The sequence below is a fragment of the Thunnus albacares genome, chromosome 3, assembly GCF_914725855.1.
Source record: "Thunnus albacares chromosome 3, fThuAlb1.1, whole genome shotgun sequence".
NCBI lineage: Eukaryota > Metazoa > Chordata > Actinopteri > Scombriformes > Scombridae > Thunnus > Thunnus albacares.
Genome location: NC_058108.1, coordinates 13,009,641 through 13,025,056, shown reverse-complemented (window position 1 = coordinate 13,025,056; position 15,416 = coordinate 13,009,641). Strand labels below are relative to the sequence as shown.

Here is a 15,416-nt window from a genome sequence, read left to right as displayed (position 1 = left end):
TCATAAGTTCATTATCACGGGTGTCTTATTAGGAAGTGGTATCAATAGTGCTATAACTGCTCCCACAGTCCAGTCATTAAGTGGTTTTGGAAGATGTATTTGCCTCTATTGTGGATATTATTTTAAGATGACGCTGACCACAGTCTCAGTAGCACAATGACAGGAACGTCCAGGCTTGGAGCTATTTCAGCATTTCCCCTCCAGGGTCTACTGCGCAGCGGTGGTGACGTCAGGCAGGCCTGCGCGCTCTCGACGCGTACAAGCACAAGTTGAGGCTTCCTCCTCCACATCCAGAGCAAGAACCAGGAAGTGAAAGTATACACATGGAGGGTGTGTCATTCCCTGCCAGTGTATGTTTTTATTTTTAAAAACATAGTCCTCCTCGGATAGAATAAATGGGGGACTCGGCGAGGACCAAGCGGCGGGAGCAGCTGAAGCGCTGGGCCGGCTCCTGCACCGACAAAGCGCCGGCCGTACCTCGGCGGAGATGGCGGGGCGACGCCGAGAACGGAGCAGCGGAGCCGGAGGCCGAGCTCTGCGAACCGCCGAGGGACCAGCCAGTGTTGGGGAGAGATGGAGTTAGCCCCCTGCTGAAGAGACGGTGAGGAAAAACCTCCTCTGACACACTGTTTGAGCAGTAACGGCCAGCCTGCCGCCAGATAGCTTAGCTGAAGCGTCTGGAGACATGCTAAAGCACGAATGTAACGTTAGTGCGTGGGCTTCTATAGACCGGGGTTGGACAAAATAACAGAAACACAACACAGCAGCCCTGTAACAGTTTAATAACGTTACCCGTGTACTGAAGCTAATAATGTTGCGGACTGTCGAGGTGTTTGGCCATTTCTGAGGCCGCAGTTTGTTGTGCTAGCTCCCTGTTAGCTCGCTAGTTAACTGTCTTTACAGTCTGTCCTGGTGAGTTTCCTTGTGACCACTGTCTTCCTTCCTTCCTTGGGCATATATCATTATCGTTTCTGAGACTGCCACATCATTTTGCAGTCTTTGTTTTCAAGCAGTCAGTAAAATTCAGGCAGTGACTATCTCTTTTAAACCTTACACTTTAGCCTAATGATAATTGACGAATTGAATATGCCAGACGTGTATTATAGTTTTATGTTTAGTTGCTTCCTCAGTTGCAAGTCTATCAGAAAGTCAGAAATGCTGCGAAATTATGAATTACTGAAGATGTGGGGACGTGAGAATGAATGACGTAATGATAAACAACTGCATTAGCACAGAGGGGTCACAAGTAGACCCACATACTAACACTGACTGAAAGACACTTAAAGGGATATTTGTGTAATAACACAGAACATTAAGGCCTCAAAGTGACCAAGTTAAAATCTGGTCATATTCAGCAGTTCCTATATCAAGTCAACAGATCCTATGATAAGATCAAAACCGACAATGAATAGATCCTGCTAACAGGAATTGTCTCTGTGTATTCTGATACAGCTTGTTCCTCTGTGCCTCTTGTCGTCCAAATGTGAGGCAACAAGAGGTTGTTCAAAAACTATTAAAACATCTTCAGTAAGCCACACTGTAGCACTGGGTGACATGTTCCTTCATTTCCATGAACAAAGACACTGTAGTCAATCCCACATACATCGTCCTGCAGCTGGAAATACTCACTGGCACAACAGATTCATGGCTGAAAATAGTCACAAATACAAACATGATTTTGTTCCTGTTAGAATAAGGGATGCAAAAAACTACAGCGCCCAGCTCTTTCAGGAATTTACCAAGCCTTTTTCAAAAGTAAAGTATCTATTTGTGGACTACATATTCAGTAGGAACTAATGGGCGTGGGGTAAGAGCCACAGACAGGGTAGTGAAGTCTGAAGGTATGGAGAGGGACTACCACATTGATGGGATTTGTTGACAGTAACAAACCATAGATTATCGTCAGCTGTTTCTTTTAACTCAACCCCTCTGACAAATTCATCAATTCAGTGTTTTTTTCTTGCAAAGTTATTCTACTGCCTTAAAAGGTGTTTCTCTTTTGTCTACTCCCTGTATGAACATAGTGGTGCTACAAGGCATGTTTTTCCCCTGAAATTGATAACCAGCTACAACAGCTAATCAGTGATGCCATCTCGTTGCCTGCACCCTCTTTTTTTTAGCAAAAGGGTGAGGTTTGACAGGGCTGCAGAGTTCCTGGCGGCTTGTGCCTGCGGGGACACAGAGGAGGCCCAGATGATGCTAGTGGAGGCCAGAGAGACCAAAAAGAACAATGAGGAGGACGTACCAGAAATTATCAACTGTTCTAATGCTGATGGAATCACTGCTCTCCACCAGGTAAGACAGTCTGTCTTTCTAAGGTTTCATTGAAATGATTGACTGATGGATAAGAAACTTATTTACAGTTGTATTATTTTGTCTCTGGTTTATTTTCCTCTCTGCAAAGGCCTGCATAGATGGCAGCATGGAGATGGTGTCCTTTCTTTTGGAGCATGGTGCCAGTGTGAACCAGGTTGACAGTGAGGGATGGACACCCCTGCATGTTGCTGCCTCCTGCGGCTACCCTGAAATTGTGAGGTAAGTAGTATATGTCTCTACAGTTAGCAAAACACAACAGCGTAACAGCTGTGTAATACGGTACTATTTGTCACAGTAGGGACTTCAGAATGCAGCGTGGGTGCCAGACTATTTCTGCATTCAACAATACTAACATTGTTGTCGTGTTTGGCAGCACAACAAGCCAGCTAAAGCATGAGTGGGCTGGCCTGGCACACAAATGCATGCAGCTCAAAAGATTTAAGAATTGATGCACCTTTCTTTTTTTCTATGGTTTCATGTTCCTTGCCTGTGAATAATGTCTTTTACAGGGCTTTACAGGGATATGGAGTAGCCAGCCAGTGGAGTGGGGAAAAAGTAGCTAGGAGGGTCTGGAGGCATGCCTCCCCCCCCAGAGAGCATTTTTGGCCCAAATTTGGTGGCCTCTGGCACATTCTAATATACACTGATCTTAATTGTTGCATATTTTCATGAGTTTGCCTACCGGACTGTAAACATGTAGTGAATTATTGTAAAGCAGAATTAGGCTTATTGTTCACTGTGCACACACAGTCTGTAAATAGCTGTAGATATTTAAAACCACATCTATTCCTTACTGATCAGAACTTTTGTAATTAAGAATCATTAGACCTTATTTATTATTTATTTATTGACACCTTCACTTTTGAGTTTATCAAGACATGGCACAGTGATGGACTGACAGATAGGCATGTTTCTCTATCATCATGCTTGCATTGTTTAGAAGCAGAGGCTGGTGATCATAAATGTACATGCATAGCGAATCGCTACTTGATAAACAAAACTATTTTATTAGAATCAAACATTAATATAATGAAGTAGCCTGCTGGGCTTAGATGAGTAGTCGGCTGTTTGGCCGGCAGCCGGCGCTTATGGACAGCTCTGCTTTTGGCCTTCCTTTGAAGGCACTGCAAACACAGATAATGTGATGGGATTTGGTGTTCTCTGTTTAGAGTTGGTTGTCCTTGTGTAGACTTTGTTTCTGCTCTTAAATGGATTCTCACTCTGTCCATGTTTGTTTTGTCAGTTTCCTTTTGCAGGATGGTGCATCTCTCTCTGCTGTGAACTGTGATGGTGATGTTCCTCTGGACATTGCTCTGGATGAGGCCACTGAGTCTCTTCTCCAGGAGTACACTGTGAGACAGGGTGAGCACTGTTCTTTGACAACCGCACACCCCATTTAAAAGGATGTGTCATCATTTGTGCTTAATCTAGGGCAAATGTTTGTGTTATGTTTCGTTGATTACAGTATACTAGCCTGTATATGGTTGTATTAGCAGTGCTGGATATAGTATGGAAAAATGGCCACCCATTCATGAAAAAAGTTTCCCTCTTTGTGGTTGACTTCCATTTTGTCATTCCAAGATGTGTGCCTTTCTGTCCATCTATAGTAATTAGTTAATTAGTAATATTGCCCTGCCCTTTTTGGAATGTCTTTCTGAAGATTTTTTTCATTTTCAATTCATTCTCTGTTTGTGTCCAGGTGTGGATTTGGAGGCAGCTAAGCGGCTGGAGGAAGAACAGATCATGACAGACGCCCGGACCTGGCTGACTGAGGGCCCACCTGCCGATGTACGGCACCCCAGGACCGGAGCCACCCCACTGCATGTGGCTGCAGCCAAAGGCTACCTGGAGGCTCTCAAGTAACCATCTCCTGATGTTTTTCAAAACCAATATATAATATACTTGCCCCTAGGAATGGTTCTTCGTTTTCTTCTTCAGATCGTCTTTACCTCATTGTTTTGCCATACACTGTCTCATGCGCTTCCTCCTGCTCGGCTCTTGTGTTGTCTAGGATACTGTGTCAGTGTGGGCTGGATGTCTCGGCTACAGATTTTGATGGCTGGACGCCTCTTCATGCTGCAGCACACTGGGGTCAGGGGGAGGCCTGTCATATTCTGGCTGAACAGCTGTGCAACATGGAGGCCCGCAGCAATGCGGTGAGGCCCACAAAATAATGAAAACTTTTCTCATTACAGCCTCACATTCAGACAGAATGTCATATTTCCATCTTGGTCATGATATTTTATAAAATGAACTCTGCAGGGTCAGACGCCCTTTGATGTAGCTGATGAAAGCGTTGAGGAACTCCTGGAGGAGTTATCACAGAAACAAGCCAATGTAAGAAAGTGTTTATCTTTACTTGGTGAATTTATATGATTTTAGCAGATCTTTTGTGTTGATCACTGACAGCTGTATCTCTCTGCAGTGGCGTAATGAACAGTCTATACTGGACAGGCAAAACCAACAGGGCTCCACCGCTGCAAACGCGCAAAACAAACGGCGGAGGTGAGTGTCCACCTCTAATCTACCCTGAATAAGCACATTTTTCCTAAATAAAAACATTTCAATTTTTCATTCCTGTGAACACCAAGGGCATGTTTCCCGATGTTCATTGAAACATGCCTTACTGCCAGTAACACCTCTATATATTACCTACATGAACAGAGCTTGGAAAGATTGTAATAATAATAATAATACCTACAATAAAAGATAAGAGGTGCAATGTAATCAACACAGGAAATTTGAAAAGTCTTCTTGGAGATCCTCTGTGCCAACATCTGTCCCCACTTTCACACCTTCCAGGAGCTCCGTGTGCAGGATGAGCAGTAAAGACAAGATGAATGTGCAGGATCAGTCTAAAGAGAGGGGCATTTCAGGAGGCCTGGAGCTGAGCGAGGAGAAAGAGAGCAGCCCAGGTAAACCATTTGCTATGTTGATAAGTTGGCCTCAAGTAGTTCATTCTCTGTAAATACATGTGATTGTGCTGATTCCCATAGCTGCTGGTTCTCTTTTCCCAGAAAGCTCCACCGTGTCCAGTCCAGACACTGAGAGTGTGACCACATCCACCATCAGCCCTGCTGACAAGGTAAAAATCACAAAGCACAGTTCAGTATGTCACACAGTAGGGCTGGGCGATATGACCAAAATCTTATATCCTGATATAGGTAATTTCATATCCAGATATCAGTACCTATCCCAATATAGCACATTTTAATTCAATGAATAAATAGTTGGTCCATCCCCTCTGTCTCCCCCCGCCGGCATAAAGCCGCCTCTGTGTATGCTTTTACATAGCATGCTGGTGTTCTGCATTCAGAGGCGTGACAGAGATCAGACTGATCAGAGCTGTAAACTCTGCCATGAGGGAGTACAAAAACATTACTAGGACGAGGGGGGGACATTTCTCTTTGTTTGATAACATTAAAAGTTAAGTTAGACTTTTCTGTGGACTCATTTTAAAAAAGATGAGAGAAAAAAAGGGAGAGCGAGCGCAGCTGTGGTCAAGTGAGCTAGAGAGTGAATGAAGACATGGAGCGCTGGTAGGGATTGTTTGTGATTGTACTGATTGTTTCACAGCTGTTACGTTCTAAAGCACAAACACACCCACACACCTCTGCTTAACACCGTGGCTGTACGCCGCACCGTCTGATTTGGTCTGAATACGGGCTAAGAGGAGAGCAGAGAAGAGTAGCGCGACCATAAATGATAGCAAAACACAGTAGAGACTCTCACACACTGAGCTGAAATTAAAAGAGTGCACATGAATTTGGTAAAAAAACATAAATAAAGACAGTCTCTACTGCGTTTCATTTATGGTCGCCGTCTCGCAGTTCTCTGATATTTTCCGTGCGGGCGGGGCTGAGCCCTCCGTGTGTGTGCAGCGCAGTAGAGATAGACAGCGGAGATAGACAGTTGGAGAGTTGGCAACAACTTAACTTGTTACGTTACTGTAGGTGCAGTAAAAGCTTCACAAGTAAAAAGCCAAGAAGAGCAATTTATCAATGTAATATATGCAAAAGATGGACAGACTCCAAATAATGAAAAATATTGCTGTAAAGAGTGTGATTTGCGTCACAACGAAATAAACGATAGAGCACAATATGACACAATAGACATTTTTCTCTCGTCAAACAATATACATCGTCATATCGCACAGCCCTGTCACACAGTAGCTTCCTCTTGCTCCAGTCCTGTTGATGCCATTACAACTTATATGAAACATGTCTTTTAAAAAACAAAATTTGCATGTCAGTCGGACGGAAACATAGCTGTTGTTTAGATGGGGATTTTGTCTGAGGGTTTTCAGCTGTGTATCTAATAAAGACAGAAATATAAAAAGATAATTTGAGGATATGAAGAGAAATACACTTTCCATTTTCATTTATATCCTATACATGTCTAATGTATGTACAAATTTTAAACCAACTATGCCCATGAATATGCCTAATGAGGAAGTACATGTATTGAGGTTGGAAAACTTTTCAAATCAGTTTGTTTAATCTAAGAGTGTCAGCCCACATGGTCACTAACACACCCAGCATTTCATCTGAGGTTTCAGACACACCCTTGATGTGTTGAAACTGCAGATGTGTAGACTTTTAGGCCAGATTAAAGAAGGAAGTAAAAAAAAGTAATTTCAACAGTATACTGGCATTAATCATGTTTCCCCACTGGCATGATAAATCTCAAATTTAATTGGTGACAGTTGATGAAAGTTGGACTTCTGGTCTTTTTTCTTGTCTCATATGTGCTTCAGACGCCAGAGGAGAAAGATGAGGAGGAGAAGGAGCAGGACAAGGCGAACCGCACTGCCAGAGTCCAACCCACTCCTCAGACGAGGGATGCCACAGCTGAGAGTCCCAACACCCCCGGCGCTGACCGCCGCAAGTAAGAAACGAGTTTTGAACAGAAAAGAAGTATTTTTGTACTCAACGTGTATATATTTATTATTAATAACTCACGCTGGATTTATGCCAGCAAGCCTGCTTTTTTAAAACTTTTTGGTGGCAGAAATGGTGACACTCCCAAGTGTTAAGAAACGACTTTTTAATGATTTCTTATCTACCAGTATGTTGTCTTGAGTTCTGATGTTTGGTGTTTGTTTTGTGGATGTTTGTCTGTTCAGGTTTCAAGCTCCAGTCAGAGACGAGGAGTCGGAGTCTCAGAGGAAAGCTCGCTCTCGACTGTTGCGTCAGTCTCGCCGCTCCACACAGGTACAGCTCACTGAGGAGCTCTGAACTGAATGCATCTTTACACTCTTCATTTGTTTCCTGTCTTTCTATTCAGCAGCAGAGACCCGGAATCATTTAGTCACTGTGAATTCTATATATATATATATATAAATTGTTGTTAAGAGTCCATGCTGCTATTAATAGTGACACTTTACAACTTATCACACCCTCTGGTGTTGGTTTCAGAAGCTGTATTAGCTCAGTCTATGATTCTCACGCATATCATTGTTAAAAACAAACTCTGACCTCGTATTGACTGATGCTCACTCATCTGGTATAACTATCTCACTAATGTGTGTAAGCGCTACACATTCTGTGGATGATTAAACATTTGTGCGCTGAAAGACAACTAACCTGCCTGAACACAGCAGTGGAATAGAGTGAATCATTTACTGGTTTAATGATGTAGTTAAGCTGATTATTGCAGGACTGTATTGACTTTAACACATATACAGCATCAGCATCTTTACTTATTCTTTTCATTCATGATGGAAAAGTTTCATAATCTTTTTTTGACCAAGAAACAGTTCTGAATGCAGCAGAAGGCCTCTGAGTGTTTTTGTTTTTGCTCTATGCTTGCAGGGTGTGACTTTAACAGACTTGAAGGAAGCAGAGAAGAGTGTGCCTAAAGCTGCTGATCCCCCGCCTCGCAACATCCAGCCCGTCAGCCCCATCGTCACTCTCACGCCTGCTGAAAGGGGTGAGTGAGGCTGAAATGCAAAAGGAAATCTCTCGCTTACAGTCTCAGTGAGCTGTGGATTCCAAAATTCATTCTCCACCTGTGTTATTTTACCAGCTAGATTGATTTTTGTAGACAGGTGTCTGAACAATTCCTCCTTATCAAAGTAACAAACAGTCACCCGGGCTGATATCATCTACTGATTTTAGCATTAGCTTTTATCACAGGTGTATCGGTGTTTATATTGGCTGATGAGTACGAAGAAATTGAAGTTGAGAAATACCAAAAATATATTTGAGGTTACTGTGTCGCCATTGGATAGTTTGTCCACCAGAGATCTCTAAAAAATGTATTTTCCAGCTGTAAAATGTCTCACTCAGTACATATCCTCATCACAACTCTTTAATAACCATGTTCAAGGGTAAAAAAACAACTGTTAGCTGACATATTGCGGTTGGAGTCTTACTTCTGTTTACTGTAAGACTACTAATGCAGTACTGGGTGGAGTACTTTGTGAGATGGACAGCTTTTAAAGGAAATGATATTTTCTCACATTGAAGGACCACTGCCAGGGTGGTTACCACATACTTTGGGTTGAGTGCATCCTCTAAACTTCGTCGTGGTGGTATCACCCCCTCTCACACTCCACCCTTGTTTTCTGAAGCGAGCATTTCCCCCTCTGACATACAGTGCTGTGCAAAAGTATTAGACACTAAAAATGAAGTGAGGATGCTTTCAAAAATAGTGCCACGAATAGTTTTTATTCACAAGTTCAATAAACAAAAGAAACCAAAAGGAAATCAATATTTGGTGTGATCACACTTTAAAACAGCAGTTCTCCTCAGAACACTCACACGCAATTTTTCAGGTACTTGGCGGAAGTTGGAGAAGTTTCCACAGTTCTTCTGTGAATTTCGGAGTCTCAGTTGCTTCTGTCTCTTCATGTAATCCCAGACTGACTCCATGATGTTGAGATCAGGGCTCTGTGGGGACCAAACCATCTGTTGCAGGACTCCTTGTTCTTCTTGTTGATCGAGACAGTTCTTTATTACTCTGGCTGGATGTGTGAAGTCGTTGTCATGCTGCAGAGTGAATTTTGGACCAATCAGACGCTTCCCCAATGGTGTTACATGATAAGAATCTAAACACATCAAGTGCCTAAAACTATTGCACAGTACTATGTCTGATCAACACCACTGAAATCTCAGTGAACTCAGTGAACACATCTGGTCAGAATGGTTTGTCTTCCTCCAAACACATCTGGTCTGGATGTTTTAGCTAGCACCAGTTTTCTTTTCAAAGTCAAAAACGGCAGCTTGTTCATGTTATCTGAGCTCACTGATCAAGTCTCAGCTTGCAGTGATCTGGGGCCGTATTCATAAAGCTACCTAGCACAAAGAGTTGCTCCTAGTGTCAAAATTCTAAGAAAATTCTTATGAACTCTGACATTATCTAGAATTTCCCCTTACAGTTGAGGAGAAACCTCTTAAAAGAATGAGTCATATCTAGCATAGGGGTCAACCACACCTCACTGAGGTTAATGTTTATGTCCCTTCCTTGCACAGAGTTGCTTTGAGAATTTTCCTAAGCTAGGACTCCTTGCTAGAAATGTTTAGGCTAAATTCAGAGCTCTCTGTGTTTGTGAATACGGCCCCTACACTAGAGACTGAGGCTAAAGATAAGACGGTTTCCTTTTATCACACAAAGTTACATTTGGAAGATGGTGACATTGTTACTGAGCTCAATCAACCTCACTAACTGTGCTTGTTATATGGTTAGCTATTATTCATGTTGTTATATGTTCTCCATACATGTAACATGAGACATATTTAGTTAAAAATGTGACTCTGCTGCAAAGCCTCTGCACCGTCAGACTTCATAGGTGTTTTCTGTCAACCTTTATGTGTCTCAGATACAGACCCGGTGAAGCAGGTGGAGCCGGAGGGAGAGAAGCGTCTGGGAGTGAAGGACAGGAGGAGAGGGAGGAGGGAGAGACGCTCCACTGGCATCGTTCAGCTGGGTGGAGAGGTAAGAAACTACTTGACATCATCACAAACACAGCAGAGATCTCACTGCCAGTCAGGTTGGAGACTTTTGTTCAATTTAAACAAGCCAGAATATGTTTATTCACATTCACTCTTTAAGTTTTACAGCTTTCAACTTTGCAAAATGTTTACTCAGAGAAACTTGATAGAGCTATGAGTGTCAGTTTTTAGTTTGCACAAGTTAAACTAACCTGTTATTGCAGGGATTTCAGTCATATTTGAACATTGCATAGAGAAGTGTCAGATTGATGTGAAATGTGTGTATTATTTCAGATTAGACATGCCAGTAAAGTGTAACTGTAGTGCTGTGTAGCTGAATATGAACCTTTTTTATTTCAGAATGAAGATGAGGATGCTCATTCAGACGATACAAACAGTAACAGCATTTCCAAGTAAGTGTTGCTGTTTTGATTCTTGTGTATTTGGTTTCAGTTTTACTCTCCCATGTTTCAAAGATGATACTTAATGCATGCAGAGGCTGTTAGAAAGTTAGAAAATAGCAAAGATTTCCATTTAATCTTGAGGTGTAATTAGATGTCAAGTTTGGTGTTTGGACTTTTCTTACACAGCAAGATGTGGGGGATCTGATCATGTCACGTGTGTCAGACATGACTTCTGTACTTGATAAGAAAATGTATATGCACCTGCTGTTCTGCCACGAGGTGGTCGACAAAAAGGTAGTTTGATTTCCAGGACTTGAGGGTAAATGTTTAGTGTTTTAAATGTATAGTCCTGTGTTGCTGTGAAGGCTTTAAGTCTTTGTGTGTCTCTGCAGTGAAAGTCAACTGGGAGACTCGTCAGCTGACTACAGAACGGTACGTGTTTGACCCTCTTCCCACAGCACAGCGTACACATTCCTGAAAAATACACCTAAGGGGTGAAAGTGAATTATAGCTGAGATCTAGATAGACCAGAGACAGGAATGATACCCAACAGGCTTTAAAGAGAAGTGAACAGAAACCCCCAGCAGGCTGTAACATCATATTTCACACCTGCACACATGAAGCTTCTCTCTCCAGCAGACTCTCCTCTGAAGTGGTTGTGTTTGTTTCCCTCTAGCTGTACTTTAAGGTACTGCAGGATAACCTGGCTCTGAAGGACAAGCTGCAGGAGATGGAGCTGCTGCTCTGCCAAAACAAAGTGGAGCTGGAAAGACTCCGACAGGTTGGGCAGGTTTGCTGATGCATCCGACCTTTTGATAGAGAGAGAGAGAGAGACAGAGTGTGTGTGTGTATGTATGCACAGAGGGATGCTATGTGGGCGAGTCAGCCATAATAAGTAGAGCGTGTCAACTTGGACAGCAACAAAAATCATCCCTTAATAGTTGTTTATGTTTCATTTTATGGAAGTCTTGACTTTAAAGTATAAATCATTAACTGTTTAAAAGTCGTCTTTGTTAGGATTTGTTTATCAGAAACTTCTTTACAGATCATATCTAAGAATTTAGGCTGTTTTTTTGTTGTTTTTTTTGCTACTTGTTGAGTATTGCTGTCATGTTTTGAGTGTGATGGATGTTTCATTTTGAAAAGAACTCTTTAATTCAGTGTCTGTTGCAGTTGTCATATCTGTAATCTGCTTTTCTCTGGCAGAGTCAAGAGAGCAGCTCAGACAGACCGGCCCTGCTGGAGCTGGAGAGATTTGTAAGTCTGCTTTGTTGCTGTATCAGTAACACATCTCAACTTTTTTTTTTTCCCTTCAGTTCACAAGCTATATTTAGAATGTGTGAAAGTCTTTTTTAAATTTTTTTTTTTTTATGCCTCCACACCAGTACCAGCTGCGGCCAGAGGTATAATGTTTTCAGCTTCTATGTCCATCCGTCCATCCATCCCATTCTCATGAATGCGATATCTTAGGAACGCCATGAGGGAATTTCTTCAAATTTGGCACAAATGTCCACTTGAACTCAGGCATGAACAGATCAGAATTTGGTGGTCAAAGGTTACTTTGACCTCTCAAAACAAGATTTTGGCCACAACTCAAGAATCCATACACAAATTTCACTCAAATGTCTAATTGTTGACATTTTATATCCAAATAGTCTCTGAGTGAAGACAGCATGTTTCTCACTGGAATCATACATGTCAATATAGTGATAAGAATCAGATAGTTTCAATCAAACAGTGCTTTTGTTTCCTGTTGTGTGAATTCAAACTTGGCTTTGAAAGGTGTAATGAAATGTAAGAAGAATATGCGCTCTGTTATATTAATAATAGCAGATGAATTTCTTGAATTTCAGTCAGTTTGTGTGTTCACACTTTTTTTTTCCACAGGAGAAGTTGGCCCTCCAGAGGAAAGCAGTAGAGCTGGAGGATGAGCTAAAGGTACAGATGTTCACTTAAACAATGATTACCACTGTACTGAGTCAACTGGTTGAAATAATTTGATGCTCTAATCTCATAAGTTTTACATTAAGTACAGCTTTGCATAAATAATGTTGCTGTCAGATGTAAAACTCATTCTCACTAACATTTTATTATAGGCTGTTAAGCAGGTTTTCCTCCTGGGATCCATATAAACAAATTAAATCAGTTTAAAACCATTTAAGAAGAATCACATAAATCTAAAAACATTTTTAAAATTTCATATGACACCCAAATCACTAAATCTGACCCCTGACCTGTCATTTAGTCAAAACCCAGTGTGTGAACCACCAAAGTACCACTAGCGGTCACTGTGTATGAGGTTTAACTTAACGCTACAGCAGACATGCTTTGACTGAGTTTTAAAGTCATACAATTCAGTATGAAGTCAGATGTCTCCAGTTCAAATCATTTTATTAATTCATAAAAATAAATATCTTTCACCATGTATGATCTGATAAATATAACACTGTCACATGTTTGAAACTAAAGTGATATTGTATAATTACATTGAATTACATTCACATCAGTCTGCATTCATTTCTGATGACAGAAAGAGGCTTACTGATTCCCTGACAAACTGCAGAGGTCAGTTATAAATGCACCAGCACAGCAGTGAGGTCATGTGATCAGTCCGACAGTAAAGAAGGAAAGTGAGACAAAAGATCAAAGATGATGATAAAAAGACAAAATAAATAATCAAAGTCACAGCTGATTATGAATTATTATTTTTTTCTGAAACCTCAGAAATATCTGACTTAATAATTCACAAGTTTCAAAAAACCAAACACACACGGACGCCTCACATCAGCCAAAGACTGACGTTCAATAACATTAAACCCAAATTTAATGGATACAGTGTTATATTGTGAACCCTCACACTACCAACTCTGTAATCATATAACTGTCTTGATGACATGAACACTCGCAAGTCGTTATGTAAATCTACCATCCATCCCATATGACGTGAACACAGCATTAACACTCGCTGTGTTTTAAACATCAGCAAGTTCCCGTTTCGCTGAACTGTAAACGTACTAAATCTCAGCTAAGCTATTAAGATGCTATGAGACACAGCAACAGCCCCATCAAGTATTTAAATGTCTTCCACATGCCTGAAGCTGAACACTCAACATGAACACATCCCTAACAACAGCACAACAACTCCAGCGATTATCTTGTAAAATAGCTGAAGAAATAAGATCTACAGAAAAAGCTTCATTACTGTTATTTTTTTTTTCAAGAGTTTAAAATCTGAAAACATCAATGTGTCATGTTTTTCTGAAGGTTCTGGGAGACCTGAAAGCAGACAACCAGAGGCTCAAGGATGAGAACGCCGCCCTCATTAGAGTCATCAGCAAACTCTCAAGATGAACCTTAACGAAAAACAAAAAAACAACCTCCGTGGAGCAAAAAGTATTACAGGATTCGTCTTTAGTCCAACTCAGAAGACGCAAACCAGGAACAGAGACAGAGTCTGATTCAAGACTAACAGCACATTCAACAGTAACTGGAACAATGTATAGATTTCAGGGTTATTAGCCTGTGTTTGGGCCTTTATGTTTTGGCAGATCTACTGTATAACAAGCTGAACTGCACCTCCTGTGGATCGACAGGACGATCCTGTTCACATCCACTTTTATATTAAGTTTTTATTGTTGTATTTTTTAACTGGAATATTTTATGTGCTTTGCTCCTATACTTTGTATAAAATCTGTATTGAGAGACTTAAAGCCATGCACAGTGGGAGCTCATGATAATGTTTTAGATTGCTTTCTTGGTTACCAGAAATATACAAAAAAAAAAAAAAATGACTTAAATGTGCCAAAAACCAGCCCTAGTCTTGCATGTCCTCTGGGGAAAACTCCAAGTGGTCAGTGTTGTTTCTCAGGATGAGTCTGGGTCGATGCTTTCTATTTTAGTTGACTGCTGTAAAGGTGGACCAAATTTGCATGCCCATCTCTCCGCACTCCTCTGAATGTGTATTTAATATACTGTATATATTCATGTACAGGGGCCATCTGTCCTGACTCAGTGACGTGTGATGATGCGTGGAAGTCAGGTGCAGCTCATGTTCAGAGGGACTGCTACAGAAAATATTTGTTACAAAAGTCAGATCTTTCAAGGGGTTGTGGAAAAACGCATGTTCTATCCTTAGTACTGTAAGTGAGTAGTCATTTCACTTTGCCATTTTGACTGGACGCTTCTGAAAGCAACAACTCCCAAGCTAAGTATTCACCCTGTGACGGACGGCTGTTATTGTTCAACAGACAGGCCAGATGGGTCAACTTCTGAATGTTTACTCCAGTTTAAAGAAAAAACTTGCATGTCATATAGTATTTTTATGCTGTGCCTTTCCATATACATTTGTAAGTAATATTTCTATTTTGCTTTGGCAAATATACACTGTTCAGTATAAAATACAGTATGGGCATAAATGATTCAAGCTCTCTTGTTTCTGTTTCTTTTTGTGAAGCAGAAGTTCAACTCTGGAAAGAAGAACTTGATATATGATTATGGAGATGAGAAATATTGGAGGGTTGACACTAGAGTCCAGCTGATGTCAGCATATTGCATACATATTGGTGACCACAGACCAATAAATAATGAGAAATAGCCAAAAATATTTTTGAGGTCATTAAGAAACTGTCCCATTACAGCCATTAGTGTTCAGCTGTAAAATGTTCCTCTCACTACATGTCTTGGTCACAACTCTTTAAAAACTAAATTTAAATACATCAGCTGTCTAGATATCTTGATTGTATTTGTATTCTTTAACTCTACA

At 41.1% G+C, this 15,416-nt stretch overlaps 1 protein-coding gene across 2 annotated transcripts; it reads left to right on the top strand.

Moving 5' to 3' along the window:
* Positions 1 to 217: 217 nt before the first annotated feature.
* ppp1r12c (protein phosphatase 1, regulatory subunit 12C) lies at positions 218 to 15,072 on the top strand. 2 transcript variants are annotated; one of them, XM_044346489.1, is made up of 20 exons: positions 218 to 601; positions 2,121 to 2,295; positions 2,405 to 2,535; positions 3,560 to 3,678; positions 4,016 to 4,175; positions 4,328 to 4,472; positions 4,579 to 4,653; positions 4,742 to 4,821; positions 5,119 to 5,231; positions 5,334 to 5,401; positions 7,073 to 7,203; positions 7,442 to 7,529; positions 8,130 to 8,247; positions 10,139 to 10,254; positions 10,611 to 10,663; positions 11,047 to 11,086; positions 11,331 to 11,444; positions 11,861 to 11,911; positions 12,542 to 12,592; positions 13,919 to 15,072. In XM_044346489.1, the coding sequence occupies exons 1-20, from the start codon at positions 396 to 398 to the stop codon at positions 14,003 to 14,005; spliced, it is 2,121 nt and encodes a 706-aa protein (XP_044202424.1). In that variant the 5' UTR covers positions 218 to 395; the 3' UTR covers positions 14,006 to 15,072. The 2 variants fall into 2 exon arrangements, with proteins under 2 accessions (XP_044202424.1, XP_044202426.1); XM_044346491.1 differs by having other exon boundaries at positions 219 to 601; positions 11,331 to 11,435.
* The last annotated feature ends 344 nt before the right edge of the window (positions 15,073 to 15,416 follow it).

Coding starts and splice junctions, on each gene's coding strand:
- ppp1r12c (XM_044346489.1), top strand. CDS start 396: ATGGGGGACTCGGCGAGGACCAAGCGGCGGGAGCAGCTGAAGCGCTGG. Junction 4,176..4,327: donor GGCTACCTGGAGGCTCTCAA/GTAACCATCTCC, acceptor TGTGTTGTCTAG/GATACTGTGTCAGTGTGGGC. Junction 11,912..12,541: donor TGCTGGAGCTGGAGAGATTT/GTAAGTCTGCTT, acceptor TTTTTTCCACAG/GAGAAGTTGGCCCTCCAGAG.